The 21,351-nt window shown below is 47.4% G+C and overlaps 1 protein-coding gene across 2 annotated transcripts in view; it reads right to left on the bottom strand.

Moving 5' to 3' along the window:
• Positions 1-593: 593 nt before the first annotated feature.
• The window catches only part of NTN3 (netrin 3), a 128,645-nt gene continuing 107,887 nt past the window's right edge, over positions 594-21,351 (bottom strand). For both annotated transcript variants that reach the window (XM_060692943.2, XM_087878372.1), the window contains exons 6-7: positions 7,812-7,886; positions 594-3,981 (exon numbers count right to left, since the gene is read on the bottom strand). In XM_060692943.2, coding sequence (XP_060548926.1) covers positions 3,653-3,981; positions 7,812-7,886 — 404 coding nt within the window. In that variant the 3' untranslated portion in view covers positions 594-3,652. The remainder of the gene's footprint in view (positions 3,982-7,811; positions 7,887-21,351) is intronic.

The following is a 21,351-nucleotide window of genomic DNA, read 5'->3' as shown; positions in this document are numbered from 1 at the left end:
CATTCCAGAGAAAGGATACTGCAAAATCCCCATTCCCTCCCCACTCCAGGGAAGGTTACTGCAAAATCCCCATTTTTATTTTTTTTAATTTGATTTATATGCCGCCCTTCTCCGAGACTCAGGGCGGCTTACAATGCGTTAAGCAATAGCCTTCATACTTTTTGTATATTTATACAAAGTCAGCTTATTGCCCCCACAAACTGGATCCTCAATTTACCTACCTTAGAAAGGATGGAAGGCTGAGTCAACCTTGAGCCTTGGAGAGATTTGAACCAGCAGTAATTGCAGGCAGCTGTGTTAATAACAGGGTGCTTAGACCACTGTACTACCAAGGCTCTTTTCCTCCCAATCAGCTGGGACTCGGGAGGCAGAGAATAGATGAGGGCGGGGCCAGTTGGAGGTGGTATTTACAGGTTCTCTGAACTACTCAGTTTCCGCTACCAGTTCTCCAGAACTGGTCACAACCTGCTGAAACCCACCTCTGATCTGTATCCTACAAGCTGTATCCAAAAAGCTATCACCAACTGAATTGTAGTATTTAATATACCGCAAGGGTAAGCCGTTGGAAAAACAAAGTAACAAGGAAAGACTCACTGTATTCACTGTATTTAATGTATGTCCACTACATGTCAATGAAATCATGTTTAGTTTTGGGTGGGCTCTGCTCATTTGGGAAGCTGAGGTCCGCCCCACTCTGCCTCACCGTTATGGGTCCATTATGGGTCTCAGCTCCAAAAAAAGTGGTACTTCCTTGATTTAGCTCAGTCTTTCTCAACCTAAAGGCAACTTTAAGATCTGTGGACTCGGCTCGGGATGGGTTTCAAAAATTTTAGCAAGGGGTTCTCTGCTTGGTTGCTGGATGGGCGTGGCCATGATGGGTGAGGTCCAGTCAGCTTCCTGCATCATGGCGGGGGGGCATTTTTGCCCTCCCTGGGCTCCGGAGGTTTTTCTCGAGCCTCCGGGAGGGCAAAAATGGCCTCCCCAGGCTCTGGAGGAACATCCAGTTGGCCCATTTTTCACCCTCCCCAAGTCTCTGTGCGTGCCCTCCACTTACCTGCATCCAAAATGGGCCGCGTGGGAGGGGAGGGGAAGGCGGGGCCAGCCAGGAGTGGGATTTGGGGGTTCTCTGAACTGCACAAAATCTTAGCTAGGGGTTCTCCCGAACCCCCACTCCTGACTCGGCTAGCTGGGGAATTCTGGGAGTTGAAGTCCACACATCTTAGAGGTTGCCAAGTTTGAGAAACACTGAGATCATGAAAGAAAGTTCAAGAGCTAGCGAGCTAAGAACACCGCGATTCTGGGATTCCCGCTTTCGTTTTTCACAAACTGAAGAAGGTACTCCACTTTCCCTCCCCAGAAACCGTTGGAGAACTTCTGTGTTACAGGAAACATGATAAGATCCATTTGTAGGTGGATTTTCCTTCCATCCCCACCAGAGACGGTCAACAGTTGTGCTTCGAATAGCATCACGAGCCGAGCTGCTGCTGCCACTGACAGCAGATCTGTTTAAGGTGCCCCCCAGGGCTCTTTCTTCCGATGGTGGGTAATGGGTGTGTGAGGGCTGTCACCAACTAAGGCTTGCCAAAATGTTTTTTTACTAGCACGCCGTGTTCTACCCCGTTGCAACCTGGTGCCAAACACATCCGTTTTGGAATTAAAGAGCATTGAGACCGAAGCATTGTTTGGAGAACCAGAGCTAAATCTTGGCCTTGCCAGGCAGAATCCAGTCCTGATTAGCAGAAGCGTTCTTCATTTTAGAGCATAATTTAGAGCAGGACATGCCAGAAGGCAGAGGGGAGTGCCATTTTGTCACAGCTAGTTAAGAGTTGGGAACCACGAAACATCGTCCACAGGGGTGGGCTTCAAAAATTTTAGCAAGGGGTTCTCTGCCTGGTTGCTGGGTGGGCGTGACCATGGTGGGTGTGGCCTAGTCGGCCTCCTGCACCACAGCTGGCTCTGGAGGTTTTCTTTGATCCTCCGGGAGGACGAAATGGCCTCCCCAGGCTCTGGAGGCCCTCTGGACTGCACTTACCTGCATCCAAAATGGCCCTCCTGGGAGGGGAGGGGTGGGATGGGCAGGGCCAGCCAGGAGTGGGATTTGGGGGTTCTCTGAACTGCACAGAATCTTAGCTAGAGGTTCTCCCGAACCCCTGCGAACCCCCAGCAGCCCACGCTTGGTTGTCCATTTTCTAGGTTAGCCACAGAGTTCTCCATCTGTGCTTGAATACATCCTGGAATTCGGAAGAGTCAGAGAGCTGGGGAGATATATAGTAGTAAACAAGGACCAGTAGTAGACCAGAAGACAATGGTGATGATAGACATAGCAGACAGCAACACTGGGAACGTGAGAAACCGAAGAAGTAGGGACCGAAGAAGGAACTAGAGAGGATTTGGCAAGTCAAGGCCAAAGTGGTCCTAGTGATCATAGAAGCACTAGATTCCTTAGCTGGGAGAGGAGCTCCAATAGATCCCAGGAACAACCTCAGAGCTCTGCCCAGAAAAGTGCAGAGCTAGGAAGAACTAAGTCACTGTGTAGAATCCTCCAACTTCCAGGTCTCTGGCGGAGGACCTGAGATTGAGAAAGACACAGATCACATTTAAGGGTGAGAAGGAAATTAGATAGGCAGATAGACAGACGGATAGACAGATAGATATATAGATAGATGGATGGATGGATGGATGGATGGATGGATGGATGGATAGATAGATGCAGAGGTGGGTTTCAGCAGGTTCTGACCAGTTGTGGAGAACTGGTAGCAGAAATTTTGAGTAGTTTGAGAACCGGTAGTAAAAAATCTGAGTGGCCCCACCCCTATCTATTCTCTGCCTCCCGAGTCCCAGTTGATTGGGAGGAAATGGGGATTTTGCAGTAACTTTCCCCTGGAGTGGGGAGGGAATGGAGATTTTACAGTATCCTTCCCCGGCCATGCCCACCAAGCCACGCCCCCAGAACCGGTACTAAAAATTTTTTGAATCCCACCACTGGATGGATGGATGGATGGATATGATAAAAGATAGATAGAAGATAGATAGACAGGCAGAGATAGATAGGTGATAGATGATAGCTAGAGATGATAGACAGACTGACATAAATATAGTTAGATGTAGATAAATAGATAGATGATAGATAGATAGATAGATAGATATGATAGATAAATCTCAGAATCTATCTATCTATCTATCTATCTATCTATCTATCTATCTATCTATCGGATGGACAAACAGACAGACAGACAGACAGACAGTCACACGGAGAAGGAGGGAGTCATGCTGGCCCAGAGTTGATCTGAGCTTTCTTCTTCCATATTCCTTTAACGAAGTGGTCCGGGAGACCTTTTCCTTCACTTTGCTCCTTGTTAAAGGTTTGTCCTTATCATGTTATCCTCAATAAACATTAAAATGAACAAACAAACAAAAAACTCCCCGAAAACCTCCCTGTGCTCAAAGACACATCCATCTCGCCCCAACCCCCAACCCTCACCACCCATTCCCTCCCCAAAAAAGAACCTTTTTTCAAAATATACACTATACAGAGGTGAATCCACCCATTCATAGGTTATGTATATGTACAGAGTCTTTCGGAAGAGTCCAGGCAACCCACAGGCAAAAGGGGGAAGGAGGTGTGCATATAACAGACGTGAGGTCGAACCAATCACGGTTTCAAACACTTCCCCCTTTTCTCCCGCCTCTGGAGTTTCCGGAGGCGCCGAGTCCAGGCGTCCCGCCATTGGATAACCAAGCTGTTCTTGTCCGCCATTAGTCCTGGCCGGTCGCTGGGGTTTTCACTGATCCCCATGACTAGGTACTTCTTGCTAATTTGGATCTTGGGGCATTTGCAAGCCAGGTCTTTCATGTGGATCCATAAGAAGTTATCGCCCCGTTTCACACGTTCGTCCCGACACTTGTAGACCGAGAGGATGTTGACGGTGAATTTGGCCCAGTTGGCTACCGTCTCCATGTCTAAGACGTTGACTTGGACAACTGAAGGGAGAAAGAGAAGTCAAGGCAAATGGAAGTGTCAGGGTTCCAAGTAATACACCCAACGGAATCCAAACTCCAAGGCAGGCATACTCCTCAAAGTATAGATGTCAGCTTACCCCGGAAAGACAAGTTGACAGCGGAGCTAAAAGCAGCACTCTCCACTGATACCTGGTTCCACTTTGCTTGTCAGAAGGTTCGCCCAAGGGGATCCCATGACCCCAGGATGCTGCAATACTGTCATAAATAGAAGTCAGTTGCCAAGTGTCTGAATTTTGATCGTGTAACCATGGGGATGCTGCCGCAGTTATTAAGTGCGAAAAATGGTCATAAGTCACTTTTTTCCATGCCGTTGTAACTTGGGACAGTCACTAAATGAATGGATGCAAGTCAAGGACTATCTGTACTAAGCTCAGCAAATTCTCAAGATGTTAGATTGCATCTCTCTCTCTCTCTCTCTCCCTCCCCCCTCTGTCTCTGTCTTTCTCTCTGTCTCTCTCTCTGTCTCTCTCTCTGTCTCTGTCTCTGTCTCTCTCTCTGTCTCTTTCTCTCTGTCTCTTTCTCTGTCTCTCTCTGTCTCTCTCTTTCCTTTTCTCTTTCTCTTTCTCTGTCTCTCTCTCTCTCTCTCTGTCTCTCTCTGTCTCTCTCTCTCTATCTCTGTCTCTGTCTCTTTCTCTCTCTGTCTCTTTCTCTTTATGTCTCTTTCTCTCTTCTCTGTCTCTCTCTCTGTCTCAATCTTTGTCTCTTTCTCTCTGTCTCTCTTTCTCTCTTCTCTCTCTCTCTCTCTGTGTGTCTCTGTCTCTGTCTCTCTCTGTCTCTCTGTCTCTCTCTCTCTCTCTTTCTTCTCTCTCTCTCTCTTTCTCTCCCACCCCTAATTTTAAAGAGTCCCTTGTCTCCCTTTTTTTCAATCATGGATTTTTATACATTTGCTTTATCCCACCAAACAACCTGTGACAGGGGAAACCTCAACCGAAGGAACATTTAAATGAAATGAATGAATAATAACTGATTACAACGATCTCCAAGGATAATTGTCCCTTTGTAGAAAAAAAAAAAAATTCCCCACACCCCACCTCCTTCTTTCAGCTCTGCAGTTGCCACCAGGGACCCCTCTCAGCCCTTGGATAACTGTGGCAAATTCCCGTTCCCTTTCTACCTTGCCAAAAACATCTTTTCTCTTGGAACCAAAGGGCTCCTGGAGAAGATCAATCAAAACCTCGGCCTTTTTAGCCATTCTCCTTTTCTCCCCCCTCTCTGCTCTTTCTACTCAAGAGAGCCACTATGCTTATGTCTGGGTGATTAACAACCCACAGGCAGGATGCCCTGCGCCCCGACTCTGCGGACCTCCCATCCTATTCAAAATCTCCCTCTCTACCCCACACACCTTGCGGAAGAGAGAAAAATGTGCTTTTTAACATATTTGGCAGACAGGGAGGCTTTGGGGTGGAGAAAGGAAAAGGGCAGCACAATGTTTTTGGAGATTTGAGAAGGATTTCTCTCTCTCTTTCCCCACACCCGACCTCTTTCTTTCTAGTTCATTTCAAACTGGGGAAAAGAGGCCGAGATGGATGAGCATGGAGCGGGCCTGTTTTTTTGGGGGGGGGGATGGCAGCGTCAAGCACGAGAGCTGTGGGGGAATTGAATTTAAGCTTCGTTGAGGTAATCGCGAGTCAGAGTTCATTTAGCCCAGGGGTCCCCAACCGTGCAGACCTCAGGGACCACTAAATTCATAATTTTAAATCCCGCGGAGAACTAATACGATCTGCCTAATGAGCGGCTGGGTGGGCGTGGCTAGGTGGTCATGTGACTGGGTGGGCGTGGCCAACTCCTTGCCTCCCCGCCCGGGCTCCTTAGGACCCCAATAGGATGCAGTTGCTGGAGCATGAGAAAGAGTTGGCAAAACAGCTGGCTCAGTTCAAATTGGATCGGGCCGAGAAGGAGGCTCAGTAGAAGCACCTCATTGAGGACTACGAGCATAGGCTTTCCAAGAAGAGGGAAGATCTGCAGGAATGGAAGGCCAGATACTGGTGCCTGGAGGCTCAGCGGGCTGAGATGGTCAGCCAGTTCCAGGCCATGATGCATTCCCACTGGAACAAGGCCCTCCGGCTCTTCGCCACCAGCGGTGCTTCCCTCCAGCCCCTAATCTACTACTCCAGCTCAAAGGAATTTCCCCCCTCCCATCCCATATCTTAGGGGATATTATCTCCAGGGAAAATAAGTAGGTGAAAAGTCAAACGTCCCTTTCCAGACGCCTCCGCTTCTCCTTCTTATGTCAGCACTAGAGTAAATGCAGCTTGAAGTGCTGACACTCCCCCCACGACGATGTCAAACACAACCCTGATGCGGTCCTCAATGAAATTGAGTTTGACACCCCTGCCTTAGAGCATATGAAGAGTGTCTTCTGATCAAGGGAAGCTATAACCAACATAGTCATATCATGGTTAAGGTTTCAGATTGGGAGTTCACTAGATCTTTAGAGCAGCCCTCTCAATTCTGATTCCTAACCTTTGAAGGAAAGTATTGTCTAAGAGAGCATCTGATAGTATTCTGCACTACCATGACTATTAATTAAGTGATGTTTCAAAGTTACAACGGGGCTGGAAAAAGTGACTTCGGACCAGTTTTCACACTTAAGACTCTTGCAACATCCCCAAGTCAAAATTTGGACGCACGACAATTGACTCGTATTTATGACGGTTGCAGTGTCCCAGGGTCAGGTGAGCTACTTTTGCGACCTTCTGACAAGCAAAGTCCATGGGGAAGCCAGGTTCACTTAAGAACCGTGTTACTAATTTAACTGCAGTGATTCACTTAACGACTGTGCCGAGAAAGGTTGTAAAATGGCGGCAAACCTCACTCAACAGCTCTACCTGCTTAGCCATGGAAATGTTGGGCTCAATTGTGGTCCCAAGTCGAGGACTACCTGCAAATAAATAGTGCTGAAAACAAACAAACAAACAAACAAGGCTGAAACAGAGATAAGGAAATCCAGGATTCATACCAGGGGTGAAATCCAACAGGTTCTGACATGTTCTGGAGAACCGGTGGCGGAAATTTTGAGTAGTTCGGAGAACCGGCAAATACCACCACTGGCTGGCCCCAGAGTGGGGCGGGAATGGAGATTTTGCAATATCCTTCCCCCAGGAGTGGGGAGGGAATGGAGATTTTGCAATATCCTTCCCCCAGGAGTGGGGAGGGAATGGGGATTTTGCAATATCCTTCCCCTAGGAGTGGGGAGGGAATGGAGATTTTGCAATATCCTTCCCCCAGGAGTGGGGAGGGAATGGAGATTTTGCAATATCCTTCCCCCAGGAGTGGGGAGGGAATGGGGATTTTGCAGTATCCTTCCCCCAGGGGTGGGGAGGGAATGGGGATTTTGCAATATCCTTCCCCCAGGAGTGGGGAGAGAATGGGGATTTTGCAATATCCTTCCCCCAGGAGTGGGGAGGGAATGGGGATTTTGCAGTATCCTTCCCCTAGGGGTGGGGAGGGAATGGAGATTTTGCAATATCCTTCTCTCAGGAGTGGGGAGGGAATGGGGATTTTGCAATATCCTTCCCCCAGGAGTGGGGAGGGAATGGGGATTTTGCAATATCCTTCCCCCAGGAGTGGGGAGGGAATGGGGATTTTGCAGTATCCTTCCCCCAGGAGTGGGGAGGGAATGGAGATTTGCAATATCCTTCCCCCAGGAGTGGGGAGGGAATGGGGATTTTGCAGTATCCTTCCCCTGCCACGCCCACCAAGCCACGCCCACAGAACTGGTAGTAAAAAAAAAATTGAATTTCACCACTGATGAGAATCCTGGACTCCGAAGAAAAAGAGCACGTTCTTACCGTAGTCTTTCTTGCAGTACTTTTTCATGTTGATTTTGTAATTGCCCTTGGCTGGCTTGCAGTAGGAATCACAATCTGTGGGAAGAGGTGGGGAGAAGAACGCAGGACATGAGCAGGGCAACAACTAGAAAGCAGGAAAAGAAGTTGCAACACACCACAACCAGCAACAACAACCTTTGCAGGAGGGCTGCCTGAGTCAAACGACTCAGGCTAGATGAATTCAGAAGTCGGAACCAGCTGTTTGTAGGAAATAATCAACAATGAAAAGAGGAGGAGCTCAGCCTTCCATCTCTTCTCCCTTCAGGTACCAAAGACCAGAATGGAGTCAGGTTGAGTGTGTGTTAGGCAAGAAGACTTTGGAAAAAAAGGAATTGGGCACCTCCTTTCTTGGGCCCTTCAGTTCCTCCTCCCCTTATTCCAGGGGTGAAATGCTCTCGGTTCGGACCGGATTGCCTGAAGCAGTAGCGATGGCAATGGGTGGTTCGGAGAACCGATAGCAGAAATTTCTGGCTTCCCTCATGTCCAGCTGAGCCGCGTGATCGTCATCAACATTTCATTACCTAATTAGCTAACATCATCAGCAGGGGTGGGATTCAGCCGGTTCGGACCGGTTCGGGTGAAGCGGATGCTAATTTTACATCTGGTTTGCCGAACCGGTAATTGCAAGGACTGGCTGGCCCTGCCCATCCCTCCCCTCCCCTCCCAGGAGTCTTCATGCAGCCCGTTTTGGATGCCAGGTAAGTGCATTGCCCGCATGGAGGCTCTGGGAGGGTGAAAAATGGGCCTACTGGAAGTTCTGGAATTCCAGAAACGGGTCTGTTACCTGCCTCTGGAAGGCCTCCAGAGAATGAGGGAAGCCGTTTTCACCCTCCCGGAGGCTCGAGAAAAACCTCCGGAGCCTGGGGAGGGTGAAAAACTGGCCTCCCGGAACTCTGGAGATGGATCTGTTTCCGGCCTCTGGAGCCTGAGGGAGGCTCCAAGAAAGCCTCCGAAGCTTGGGGAAAGCGAAAACGCCTCCCCCCACATCGTGGTGCAGGAAGCTGAATAGGCCATGCCCATCATGGCCACACCCACCCAGCAACCAGGGAGAGAACCGGTTGCTAAAATTTTTGAATCTCATCCCTGATCGTCAGTGCTAGCTGTCTACCACATCAGTGCTAGATAACTGTGGCAGCCATCAGTGCGACCAGGGATGGTGTTCTTAATTGGGTAATGAGACATCTGCAGGAAAACAACAAGCTCAGGGGTCAACAAGAACCCCACCACCAAGTCGTTTCAACACCTAACGTTCACCCAGCATTTGGGTTTACTTGGCTTTAACATCTGGATTTACTTGGATTTGAATCCCAGAAGGGTACGGCTAGCTGATGAGAGCTAAATAGCTTGAAATAGATCTAGACTAGTCTCCCATTATTTCTTTTTCGGTAAATATAAATTTAACACAAAATAGTTTGTCGCGAAAGCGACTGCCTGCGAAGACCCCTGGATTGGGGCTGAAAGGCAAAAACCGAAGCAGTATGCTCCTTCCCATATTTGGGTAGACCAGTTTGCCCTGACAGAAAAAACACTTGGTTCCCGCCTGGACTACTGCAATGCTCTCTACATGGGGCTCCCCCTGGGTTGCACCCGGAGGCTCCAGCTGGTCCAGAATGCAGCCGTGCGGGGGATTATGGGAGCGACGGGGTGCTCCCATGTGACACCTCTCCTGCGCGAGCTGCACTGGCTCCTGGTGGTCTTCCGGGTGCGCTTCAAGGTGTTGGTGACCACCTTTAAAGCGCTCCATGGCTTAGGGCCGGGGTATCTACGAGACCGCCTTCTGCCACCAATAGCCTCCCACCGGCCAGTACGCTCGCACAGAGAGGGCCTCCTCAGGGTGCCGTCCGCCAGACAGTGTCGGCTGGCGACCCCCAGGGGGAGGGCCTTCTCGTGGCGGTGCCCACCCTCTAGAACAACCTCCCCCCAGAGATACGTACAATACCAGACCTCCGGACTTTTCGTCGGGCCCTGAAAACTTATTTATTTCACCTAGCCGGGCTGGCTTGATCCCACAGTTTTGGTTAAATTTAATTGATTTTAATTGGGTTGTTTTAAATTGCGGCCAACAATATTTAATTATTTTTAAACTGTTTTTAAATTTTGTATGTTCTGGTTTATTCTGGCTGTTCACCGCCCTGAGTCCTGCTGGAGAAGGGCGGTATACAAATTAAAGCAAAATAAATAAATAAATAAATAAAACAAATAACCTTGCTTAATTTTTTGTGTGTGGTGGTTTCCTGTGTTGTGCCTCCATTTGATGCAGGGTATTGCTCATGTCCATAAAAATGGGCTACTCTGTGTTCGGCGTATGGTGGGAAAACAGTACTCTCTGTCCAGTTGGTCTCTCCCCCCCCCATGCTTAAATGAAACATCTTTTCTTTTTCTTTCCTTGAGAGTTACAAAAATGTTTGGCTGCCTGCAGCCAGGCCTGGCACTGGATTTTCTCAAAAGGAGATGGAAAAGGAGGGAGTAAGGCAGGACGGACAACTGCTGAGCCTTCCAAAAAGACATTTGGGACATTGAAGTAAAGTTCATCAAGCTACGGAACTCTGGATCCGTGCCTGAGGGTCTAATGGCACCCTCTTGGCGTGGTTCGAACCCAAAAGCTGCGGGGGAAAACAGACTTGGGTAACAGATCGTATGATGAATAGAATAGAATAGAATAGAATAGAATAGAATAGAATAGAATAATAGAGTTGGAAGGGACCTTGGAGGTCTTCTAGTCCAACCCCCTGCTTAGGCAGGAAGCCAGTGGTGGGATTCAAATAATTTAACGACTGATTTTCTGCCCTAATGACCGGTTGGGTGGGCGTGGCCATGGTGGGCATGGCCAGGGGGTGTGACAGGCAGCACTCGGCCTCCTGCACCCCCCTGGGAGCAAAAACGGGCTGCGAGGTACCTGTGCCGCACCCCCCATGCCCCGTTTTGGGCCTAGTAGGCCTCCCTGCAGCCTCCTGGGAGCAAAAATGGCCACGGAGGGGCCGAGCTGCATCCCCACACCCCATTTTGGGCCTAGTAGGCTCCCTGAAAACCTCCTGGGAGCAAAAACGGCCACGTGTTCTGTCCCTGTCCCACACGCACACACACCAACAGACGTCCAAGAATTAACAACCAAACCAGCTGACAAAATCCTTTTCCTTATGATAACGGAACTTGGCAGCAACCTAGTGGCTGCCTGCCAAGAGTTTATTACTCACGAAGGGAAGAGATAACTTCTCTCCGCTTCTGGTACATCAAAGTAAAATGTTCAATAATTACAGAGTAAATTAAGTCCAAATATAATCCAGCAAAGTCTATAGCAAAAGTCCGGCAATGCAGAATGGCGTGGAAGCTTTCAGCTTTGTTCGTCACAAGGCTTGACTGGCCACCACGGTCCCTTTTATACCCTGTGGGGTGTGGTCCAGTGACTCAGCCTAATCTCTGGCACGCCTTTTCTTCTGTTGCGCGTGCTTATCTCTGTGACGCTGTCGAGGATCCAGTCAAGACTCATTACTCTCATCACTGTCCACCTGTGGCTGCATGGACGTGCTTGGCCCCGGCCCTATCTCTTGCCCTTCGGCGGACACCGAAGGCATTGCCAGAGAGGAGGGTCCTGGAGAGGGAGGCCTTGCCAACTCCTCTCCTTCACTCTCAGAGTCCTCTCCTGCCGATGACACAGGCTCAGGTAACAGAGCCACAACACCATTGAGGACGGGGGGGGGATGACTCCTGGAAGGGGTGGGGCCAGCCAGCAATTTAACAACCAGTTTGGCCGAAGTGGTGCAAACCGGTTGAGTCCCACCACTGCAGGAAGCCCTATACCATTTCCGACCAATGGTTATCCAATCTCTTCTTAAAAATTTCCAGTGTTGGAGCATTTACAACGTCTGGAGAGAACTGGGAATGTCTTAGCTAAACAAAGGGAAGCACTGGAGACGGGGTTGGACACATCCTAGAGTCTTCCAATATTTGAGGGGCTGTCACAGAGAAGAGGGGATCGACTTATTCTTCAAAGCCCCTAAAGCCAAGACGAGAAGTAACAGGGGAGAGACCCAACCTAGAACTAAGGTGAAAATGTTTGAGAGCGAGAAGAATTCATCCATAGAAGAGCTTGCCTCTTGGAGTTGTGGTTGCTCCATCACAGGAGATTTTCAAGGACAGACTGGACAGCCGTTTGAAAGAGCCGAGGTGGCGCAGTGGTTCGAGTACAGTACTGCAGCTACTTCAGCTGACGGCTAGTTCAGCATATCAGCAGATCAAATCTCACCGGCTCAAGCTTGACTCAGCCTTCCCATCCTTCCGAGGTGGGTAAAATGAGGACCCAGATTGTTGGGGGCAATATGCTAATGCAATATGCTAATATGCAATATGCTATATGCTAACTTTGAAAACCGCTTAGAGAGGGCTGTAAACCACTATGAAGCGGTATAGAAGTCTAAATAAAAATAAAATAAAATAAAAATACATGTGACTGATACGCCACTCTCTGAGCAGTTTACTATGGAGGAAGAGGCAGTGGTGAAATCCAAATTTTTTTACTACCGGTTATGTGGGCGTGGCTTGGTGGGCATGGCAGGGGAAGGATACTACAAAAATTTCCATTCCCTCCCTACTCCTGGGGGAAAGATATTGCAAAATCCCCATTCCTACCCCATTCCTGGGGGGAAGGATATTGCAAAATCTCCATTCCCACCCCACTCCTGGGGGGGGAAGGATATTGTAAAATCTCCATTCCCACCCCAGTCTGGGGCCAGCCAGAGGTGGCATTTTCCGGTTCTCCGAAATACTCAAAATTTCCACTACCCGGTTCTCCAGAACTGTTAGAACCTGCTGGATTTCAACCCTGAGTGGACCACCTCACTATCGGTTGTCCGAATTGCTCAAAATTTCCGGCTACCGGTTTAAGTTTAAGTTTATTAAATTTCTCCAGAACCTGTCAGAGCCTGCTGGATTTCACCCCTGGGAAGAGGGCTTGAGATGCAAGAGAAAAAAAACCCAACAAAACCTCTTCAGCAGAGCCACCTCAAAAAAGGAGAAAGGCAAAAAAATAATATATAAAATCTCAGAAAGAAAAGTGAACGCAGCTGGGATTTGGCTGTTTTTCTCCTTTCTACCCAGCTCTCTTTTTTTTTAGCCTGGCTTTTCTGGTCCTTGGGCCAAATTTCTGCTTGCTAAAACAACTCAGGGCGGCACTAATTCAGTCCAAAAGGGAGCTCCAAATGCGAAGGAATGTAACACAGCCAGCCCTCTCTGCCCCCATCCAACCTCTAATGCCTCGTCCACATTGGCCTTCATGTTGTTGGTTAGCTGTTTGATGCGGTTAAAGCGGCTGAGCCAAACTTCAGCAACCTTTATGTGGCTGGGTCCCTCTCTTCCCTAACTCCTCCGTTCCATAAATCAACGTCGGATGGAAGCGGCCAAAAATCTGAGTTCCCGTCCAGCCGTTACCATGCTTTTGAGATTTTGAGCAACCTGACAGAAGGCGAGAAAGAGGCAAAATGCCGACCCAAAATGTAGCCTGTAAGATCTCAAATCCTGTGGTTTCTCTTGTATGACATACTTAAGGAACTGGGGCTGTACACAGGCCACAAGCCGCAAGTGTTGTATGCCTGCCACAAGAAATGGGGGCTGTTGTACACATGTCGATGTTCACACATGCCACATTTAGATGGTTGGGCCTTTTGAGGGGGAGGGCAGTGGTGGGTTTCAAATTTTTTTACTACCGGTTCTATGGGTGTGGCTTGGTGGGCGTGGCATGGCTTGGTGGGCGTGGCAGGGGAAGGATACTGTAAAGTCTCCATTCCCACCCCACTCCAGGGGAAGGATGCTGTAAAATCTCCATTCCCACCCCACTCCAGGGGAAGGATACTGTAAAATCTCCATTCCCACCCCACTCCAGGGGAAGGATGCTGTAAAATCTCCATTCCCACCCCACTCCAGGGGAAGGATGCTGTAAAATCTCCATTCCCACCCCACTCCAGGAGAAGGTTACTGCAAAATCCCCATTTCCTCCCGATCAGCTGGGACTTGGGAGGCAGACAATAGATGGGGGTGGGGCCAGTCGGAATTTTTACTACCGGTTCTCCGAACTACTCAAAATTTCTGCTACCAGTTCTTCAGAACTGGTCATAACCTGCTGAAACCCACCTCAGTGAGGGGGCGGGGGGGGGGAGAGGAAGGAAGAAGATCTATTTCAGGGATTGAGATTCAGCGAACTGCAGGACCCCAGATAATGAGTTAAAACATTAAACCAAGTTAGTGGGTTATATAGTGAGTTTGGGCATAGAATGGTTTGAAATGAAATGGGAGGAAACCATATTTCGGTTAATGACTTGCAAGATTTGAAAATACGAAAGTAGAATCAAATGGGTGAAATAAAATCCTAGCCTTACAAGGAGGTTCTCGATAGTAAAAATGTCACCATTATGCTACCGTTATGCTATGTTAGGCATGGCCCTCTGTCCAATTTTACATTCCATGGCCTTTTATTATGAGATTCCTTCTCTTTCAAGAGCTGTCCAAAAGAACCAAAAACAAAATGGCAGCCATAATGGTGCAAATCTATTCTGAGGTGGGAGCTTTGATCATACAGCCATGGCTGCAGGGGTGAAATCCAGCAGGTTCTGACAGGTTCTGGAGAACCGGTAGCGGAAATTTTTAGTAGTTTGGCAAATACCACCTTTGGCTGTCCCCAGAATGGGGTGGGAATGGAGATTTTGCAATATCCTTCCCCCAGGAGTGGGGAGGGAATGGGGATTTTGCAGTATCCTTCCCCTGGAGTGGGGTGAGAATGGAGATTTTGTAGTATCCTTCCCCTGCCACGCTTACCAAGCCATGCCCACAGAACCAGTTGTAGAATTTCACCACTGCATGGCTGCCATCTTGTTTTTTTACCACACCATCAGATGTCCAAGTCAGTCGACCCCAAGAGAGTTGAAATTCAAATTGCCTTGTGTGGTGAAATGTAGTCTGGATTCCCAAGCATGGAAGGACTGATTCCAAAGGACCGCTTTAGAGCCCTCTTTAAAGCGGTTTACAGAGACAGCATATTGTCCCCAACAATCTGGGTCCTCATTTTACTGACATCAGAAGGATGAAAGATTGAGTCAACCTTTTTTTTTTTTTTAATTTGATTTATATGCCGCCCTTCTCCGGAGACTCAGGGCGGCTTACAGTGCGTTAAGCAATAGCCTTCATACTATGAAGATCCTGACCTTGAGCTGGTCAGGATCGAACTGCCAAACTGCTGGCAGCCAGCAGTCAACGGAAATGGCCTGCAGTACTGCATCTAACCACTGTGCCACCACGGCTCGTTAGACTGGACATACCCAATTCAGGGGAGAAATTCACTTACCTTTCCCTACCAGCTCGCAAAGGTGAGTGCGCGTGTGCGTGCTTGCTACGCTCTTTCGCGCGCCTCCTCCACGCATGCACCGAACCTTCTGAGCATGTGTAGAGGGTAAAAAATGGGACGTGATGACATCCGGGTGGGTGGGTGGAGCGTCCTTCTGCCGGCCCTACTGGATCGTGTGATCCAGATAGATCCGGCTGAATTTCACCACTGACCCAATTCCTGCAATCGTTCTTCATATGTTTTAGCCTAATCATTTTCGTTGCTCTTCACTGCCCTCTTTCTAGAGTCTTTCTAGAGTTAAAGGAAAGCGAGTAATAAGTTGCAAGCTTGCAAGGTTCTCTTTATACAACCTCACACTAAAAACAGAGCTGGTACTCACTGCTATGCTTCTTGACTGGATTAACTTGAAAGACCATTGACTTCTCTGTTGTCTTGTGATACCTGGAACTCTCAGGCTTATTTTTCAATCTTTCTCTTGCATTTTGCAGGGTTTCCTTTACGGAATTTAAAGGAGCCCTCACAAATATTGCAAAGATTTGGTTTTCTCCTTTGTTGGAGGAGTCAACATTCAGCCGGTTCGGATGAAATGGTAGCAGTGACTGCAGGTCTGCCCACCTGCCCAGGTATAATACCGTCCTATTTAGCTATGTTTTTGAGGCTGGGCGCATGCACGCAAGGCATGCACACAAGCAAAGCACATGCGTGGAAGGCTGGGTGCATGTGCGGAAGGCGTGCGTGTGCGGTGAACCAGTGGTAAGAATATGTGTGAAAACCACCTCTGCACCCAATCAGGAAAGACAAAGAGGAAAACTGGGTTTCTCTGTTGCGGTGTGCGAAAGGGAAGGGGAAGACTGGCCAGGAACCCACCCTGCCAAAACGGGCATTTTGCGTGAGAAAACGAATGGAGCTACGGAGAGGAGCAATTCATTTTCAGCCCTTGCTGGAAAAAGGCACCTCTCGGTCTCTGCTGCTACGTTGTTGACAAATGAGCTGACACGTTTTTGCAACTGCCTTGTGCCCCAGACTAGCTGGCAGGACTCTTTGCTGAATAAATAAAGCCTAATGGATATCGTTAAGGGGAGCCGGGTGCCCAGCGAAGACGAGGTCCTGTTCTTTGGAGTCTCTGTTTTGCTATGACGGCGGCTGCTTTTCTTTTTCGGTTCTGCAAAGCGGGGATGACTATATTTGGAGCTCCTGAGCTCCTTGCTTAGTCTAACTCTGCAGGACGAGAGGAAAGGGAGGGAAGATATGGCAAGCCAAGATACCCAGAAAGAGAAATCATTTCTCAAGAGTTTAGTCCTCTGGAGTCCAAAGCCACAAAAGGTATCGATGTCAATTTTGGGAAATGGGAGTTTTCGTCTGTTCGATTGTCTTCCCCTGTGATTTTAATAACAGGCCCACTCCCTAAAATATCTTCGGAGTCTTTGCCAGTTGATACAGATAGCCCAAGGGACGCAGTGGTTCAGTGTCTAAGTCACTGAGTTTGTCGATCACAAGGTCAGCAGTTCAGCGGTTCAAATCTCTAGCGCCACATAACGGGGTGAGCTCCAGTTACTTGTCCCAGCTTCTGCCAACCTAGCAGTTCGAAAGCACCTGTTTTGCAAGTCCATGTATGATATACCAGACACAATCAGGGGTGGGATTCAAAAATTTTAGCAACCGGTTCTTTGCCCGGTTGCTGGGTGGGTGTGGCCATGGTGGGCGTGGCCTACTTGACGTCCTGCACCACGGTGGGAAGGGGGGGCATTTTTGCCCTCCTCAAGCTCAGGAGGATTTCTTCAAGTCTCCGGGAGGGTGAAAATGGCCTCCCCTGGGCTCTGGAGGCCCTCCAGAGGCCGGAAACGGGCCCGTTTCCAGATTTCCAGAAGGAGGCCCATTTTTCGCCTTCCCAGAGCTTCTGCACCGGTGCTGCACTTACCTGGCATCCAAAACGGGCTGCGTGGAGATTCCTGGGAGGAGCAGGGTGGGTGGGCCCAACAGTCCTTATAATTACCGGTTCAGTGAACCAGATGTAAAATTAGCATTTGGTTCACCTGAATCGATCCGAACTGGCTGAATCTCACCCCTGTGGACGCTAAATAAATAGATAACCATCCCTTCCATTTATGCAAGCTCATTTATGGAATCATTTTGTCACTTCGGTTGTGTTTCAGGTCTCGTACTAAAACGCCCTCCTCCATTTAAGAAATGGGACAGAAGAAAACGCGGCTCACTCTACTATCCAGTTTGGGCCCAGGCTTGGCAATCTGGTGGGTTACCAAAAGGGGCAACGACCAGGTGATCTTTGTAGTTCCAGATCTGGTCATTACTCGGTGAAATAAGTTTGACCTCTCTTTGGGTTTTTTTTTTTCCTTCCAAATTTGCAAAGTAGCCATGCTAAAAAAATTAGTAAACAAAAAACAAAAGTGCAAAGCTTCAGGCCAGACAGAGGGATGATCTGAAGAGAGCAAGAGAGGAATTTGAGAAAAATCAGGCCTTCATTGTTGGAAGTATTCTTTTAAAAATGAAAAATGGCCTCTAAAGAAATGGCCCTGTTCCCCGTTGCCAGAAAAACTTTACAACCATAAATTTACATTTCTGTTTGCATAATTGTTATTATTTAAGTGTCACAAGATGTAAACTCATCTGCTTGGTTAGCAAAACATGGTCTTAATGTGCGTCTGTAGGGGTGAAGATTTAGGCAACTGGTGGTAATGGCTTTCAGAGGAAAAAAAATGCTTTATATGGAATGGAAATTATTACAAAGATTTTTTAGGAAAATTATAAAGTCCATGTCCCCAAAAGTTTACACCACGCCTTTTCTTTGCCCCACCAATTTACTGCTCTGCATTGCTTTCTCATTCTGATTCTTCTATCAAAAAAATCAAGATCACGCGAAATGTTAGTATTAACACTACTTTATAAGGCCTTGGTAAATCACACCTGGAATACTGCACCCAATTTTGGTCACTGCAATATAAAAAAAGATGTGGAGACTCTAGAAAGAGAAGAGAAGAGTAGCAAAGATGATTAGGGGACTGGAGGCTAAAACATAGGAAGAACGGTTGCAGGAACTGGGTATGTCTAGTTTAATGAAAAGAAGGATTAGGGGAGACATGATAGCAGGGTTTCAATATCTCAAGGGCTGCCCCAAAGAAGAGGGAGTCAAGCTATTCTCCAAAGCACCTGAGGGCAGGAGAAGAAGCAATGGGTGGAAACTAATCAAGGAGAGAAGCAACTTAGAACTAAGGAGAAATTTCCTGACAGTTAGAACAGTGAATCAGTGGAACGACTTGCCTCCAGAAGTTGTGAATGCTCCAACACTGGAAGTTTTTAAGAAGATGTTGGATAACCATTTGTCTGAAGAGGTGTAGGGTTTCCTGCCTAAGCAGGGGGTTGGACTAGAAGACCTCCGAGGTCCCTTCCAACTCTGTTATTCTATTATTCTGTTTATCAACACTGAGTTTCTTCCCAGCAGAAAATGGAAACCATTCCCCTCTCTTGGTCAGGAACGACTAGCATATATGTGCGAGGGGAACCTTTACCTTTACCCGTAAATATTAGAAGTTGAAAGATTATTACTATGTATGGTAAATAGTATCATTAGTATTATTATTATTATGCCTAAAGTAAATTGACCTGGACAATACACTGTTCACCAAGCACCTATGGATGTTAAAGGAAAAAATAAAAATAAAAATTAAAAAAAGAAAAAAAAAAGAACCGTCTTGTCTCTTGTTCAGTAGCGCCATCGTTACCCACCCCATGGCTATGCTTACTGTACGAAAGCCAGCACTGATATCCTGATCCTTTTAAGGAAAGCTTTTATAGCCTGTTTACTAGAACTGACAATATTTCTCAGGATCTGTTGAGTTGTTGCTTTAGTCTCGTCGTCGGGATATGTTTTATGGCTCTGTTTATTAATGTGGTATATATATATTTTATGTTACTGGATTGTAATAAGCTTCTGGCTGGGGACCAAGGTATAAATATACAAGATTTGTGCAAGGGGAACCTAATATGGATGAATGTTTGTTGTCCTTTTTACACGTGTGGGCTCCCTTGAAATGAAGAGTTGTTTCCCCAACTCATAAGGTTTGGTTTAGCGGTTTTAAAGCACCGGGCTAAAAAGCAAAAGGCTGCGAGTTCAAGTCTCGTCTTAGCTGTGAAAAGCCGGTTGGGTGACTTTGGGCCGACCCTTGTCTCTCTCTCCCCAACCCACATCACATGTTGTGGGGAAAATACGAGGAAGAAAATAGGATATGTTTGCCGCCTTGAGTTATTTGTAAAAATAATAAAGGCGGGATATAGTCAATCAAACAAAGAAATACATACATGATACATATATACATAACACACATATGTACACATATATACTGTACACACACACACCATACATAATGGTTTTTTATTTATTTATTTATTTATTTATTTATTTATTTATTTTTAATTTGATTTATATGCCGCCCTTCTCCGGAGACTCAGGGCGGCTTACAATGCGCTAAGCAATAGCTTTCATAATTTTGTATATTTATAGAAAGTCAGCTTATTGCCCCCACAACTGGGTCCTCAATTTACCTACCTTAGAAAGGATGGAAGGCTGAGTCAACCTTGAGCCTTGGCGAGATTCGAACCTGCAGTAATTGCAGGCAGCTGGTCTTAATAACCAGCTTAATAACAGGGTGCCTTAGACCACTGTACTACCAAGGCTCTTGCCTCTTTCCCTGGGTTTTTGTGCAGATAATTTTGTCCCTGTTCTAATTAAACAGAAAACGGCACAGATAGCAATGGCAATAGCGCTTAGATTTATATACCGCTTCACAGGGCTTTTACAGCTCTCTTTAAGTGGTTTACAGAGTCAGCCTATTTGCCCCCAACAATCTGGGTCCTCATTTTACCCACCTCGGAAGGATGGAAGGCTGAGTCAACCATGAGCCTGGTGAGATTTGAACTGCCAAATTGCAGTCAGTCGGCAGTAGAGGTGGTATTCAGCAGGTTCTGACCAGTCCTGGAGAACCGGTAGCAGAAATTTTGAGTAATTCGGAGAACCGGTAAATACCACCTCTGACTAGCCCTGCCCCCATCTTTTCTCTGCCTCCCGAGTCCCAGCTGATCGGGAAGAAATGGGGATTTTGCAGTAACCTTCCACTGGAGTGGGGAGGGAACGGAGATTTTATAGTATCCTTCCCCTGCCACGCCCACCAAGCCACGCCCACCAAGCTATGCCACACCCACCAAGCCATGCCCACAGAACCGGCAGTTAAAATTTTCAAAACTCATCACTGTTTGGCAGTCAGCAGAATTAGCCTGCAATACCGCATTCTAACCACTGCACCACCTCGGCTCAATGCACCTCTCAATGATATGACTCATTGGCCACTGCATGTAGGAATCTTCTTAGGCCTCAAGCATCAAATGCTGGCCAACATATCAGATAAGGGTATGGAGCTGGAGCTCCATATGGAGCTGCTGAATAATGTATATAGACTTTTCTATATACATGTACAGCAGGGACATTTGCAAGAGGAGGATCAAAAAAATGTGAAGGTGACTAGATTGAAGACCATGCAGTCAAGACCATGATTTTTGGCTATATCTGAAGAGGCCCATAAATCAACAGATTGGGTTGCTCTGATTTTTGGGATATTAGAAACTGGATTTCCTGGCTCATGGCATTAGCTGGAGAGACTGTAAAAGCTACTCAATTGATTTTTTTTAAAAAAAATCACAACCTCTATTTCCTAGCAAAGGGAGGGAGGGAGGGAGGGAGGAAAGAAGGAAGAGGGGAACAAGAAAGAGAAAGAGAGAGGTAAGGAAGGAGAGAAAAAAGAAAGAAAGGAGAGAAAGAATAAAAAAAGAAGGAAGGAAGGAAGATGAGAGAGGTAAGGAAGAACAGAGAAAGAAAGAAGGAGGGAGAAAGAAAGAAAGAAAGAAAGAAAGAAAGAAAGAAAGAAAGAAAGAAAGAAAGAAGGAGGGAGAGAGGAAGGAAGGAAGGGAGTGAGGGAAGAAGGAAGATGATGATGAGGAGGAGGAGGAGGAGGAGGAAGATGATTATTTAGACTTATATGCCGCCCTATCTCCGAAAGGACTCAGGGCTGAGAGAGGTAAGGTAGAACAGAGAAAGAAAGAAGGCGGGAGAAAGAAAGAAAGAGGGAGGGGGGAAGGAAGGAAGAGAGGGAGGGAGGGAGGGAG

The sequence above is a fragment of the Pantherophis guttatus genome, chromosome 14 (genome assembly GCF_059756535.1).
Source record: "Pantherophis guttatus breed Tessera chromosome 14, ASM5975653v1, whole genome shotgun sequence".
Taxonomy (NCBI): Eukaryota; Metazoa; Chordata; class Lepidosauria; order Squamata; family Colubridae; genus Pantherophis; species Pantherophis guttatus.
Note: the sequence above shows the minus strand (reverse complement) of the source record. Positions and strands in the feature narration are given on the sequence as shown.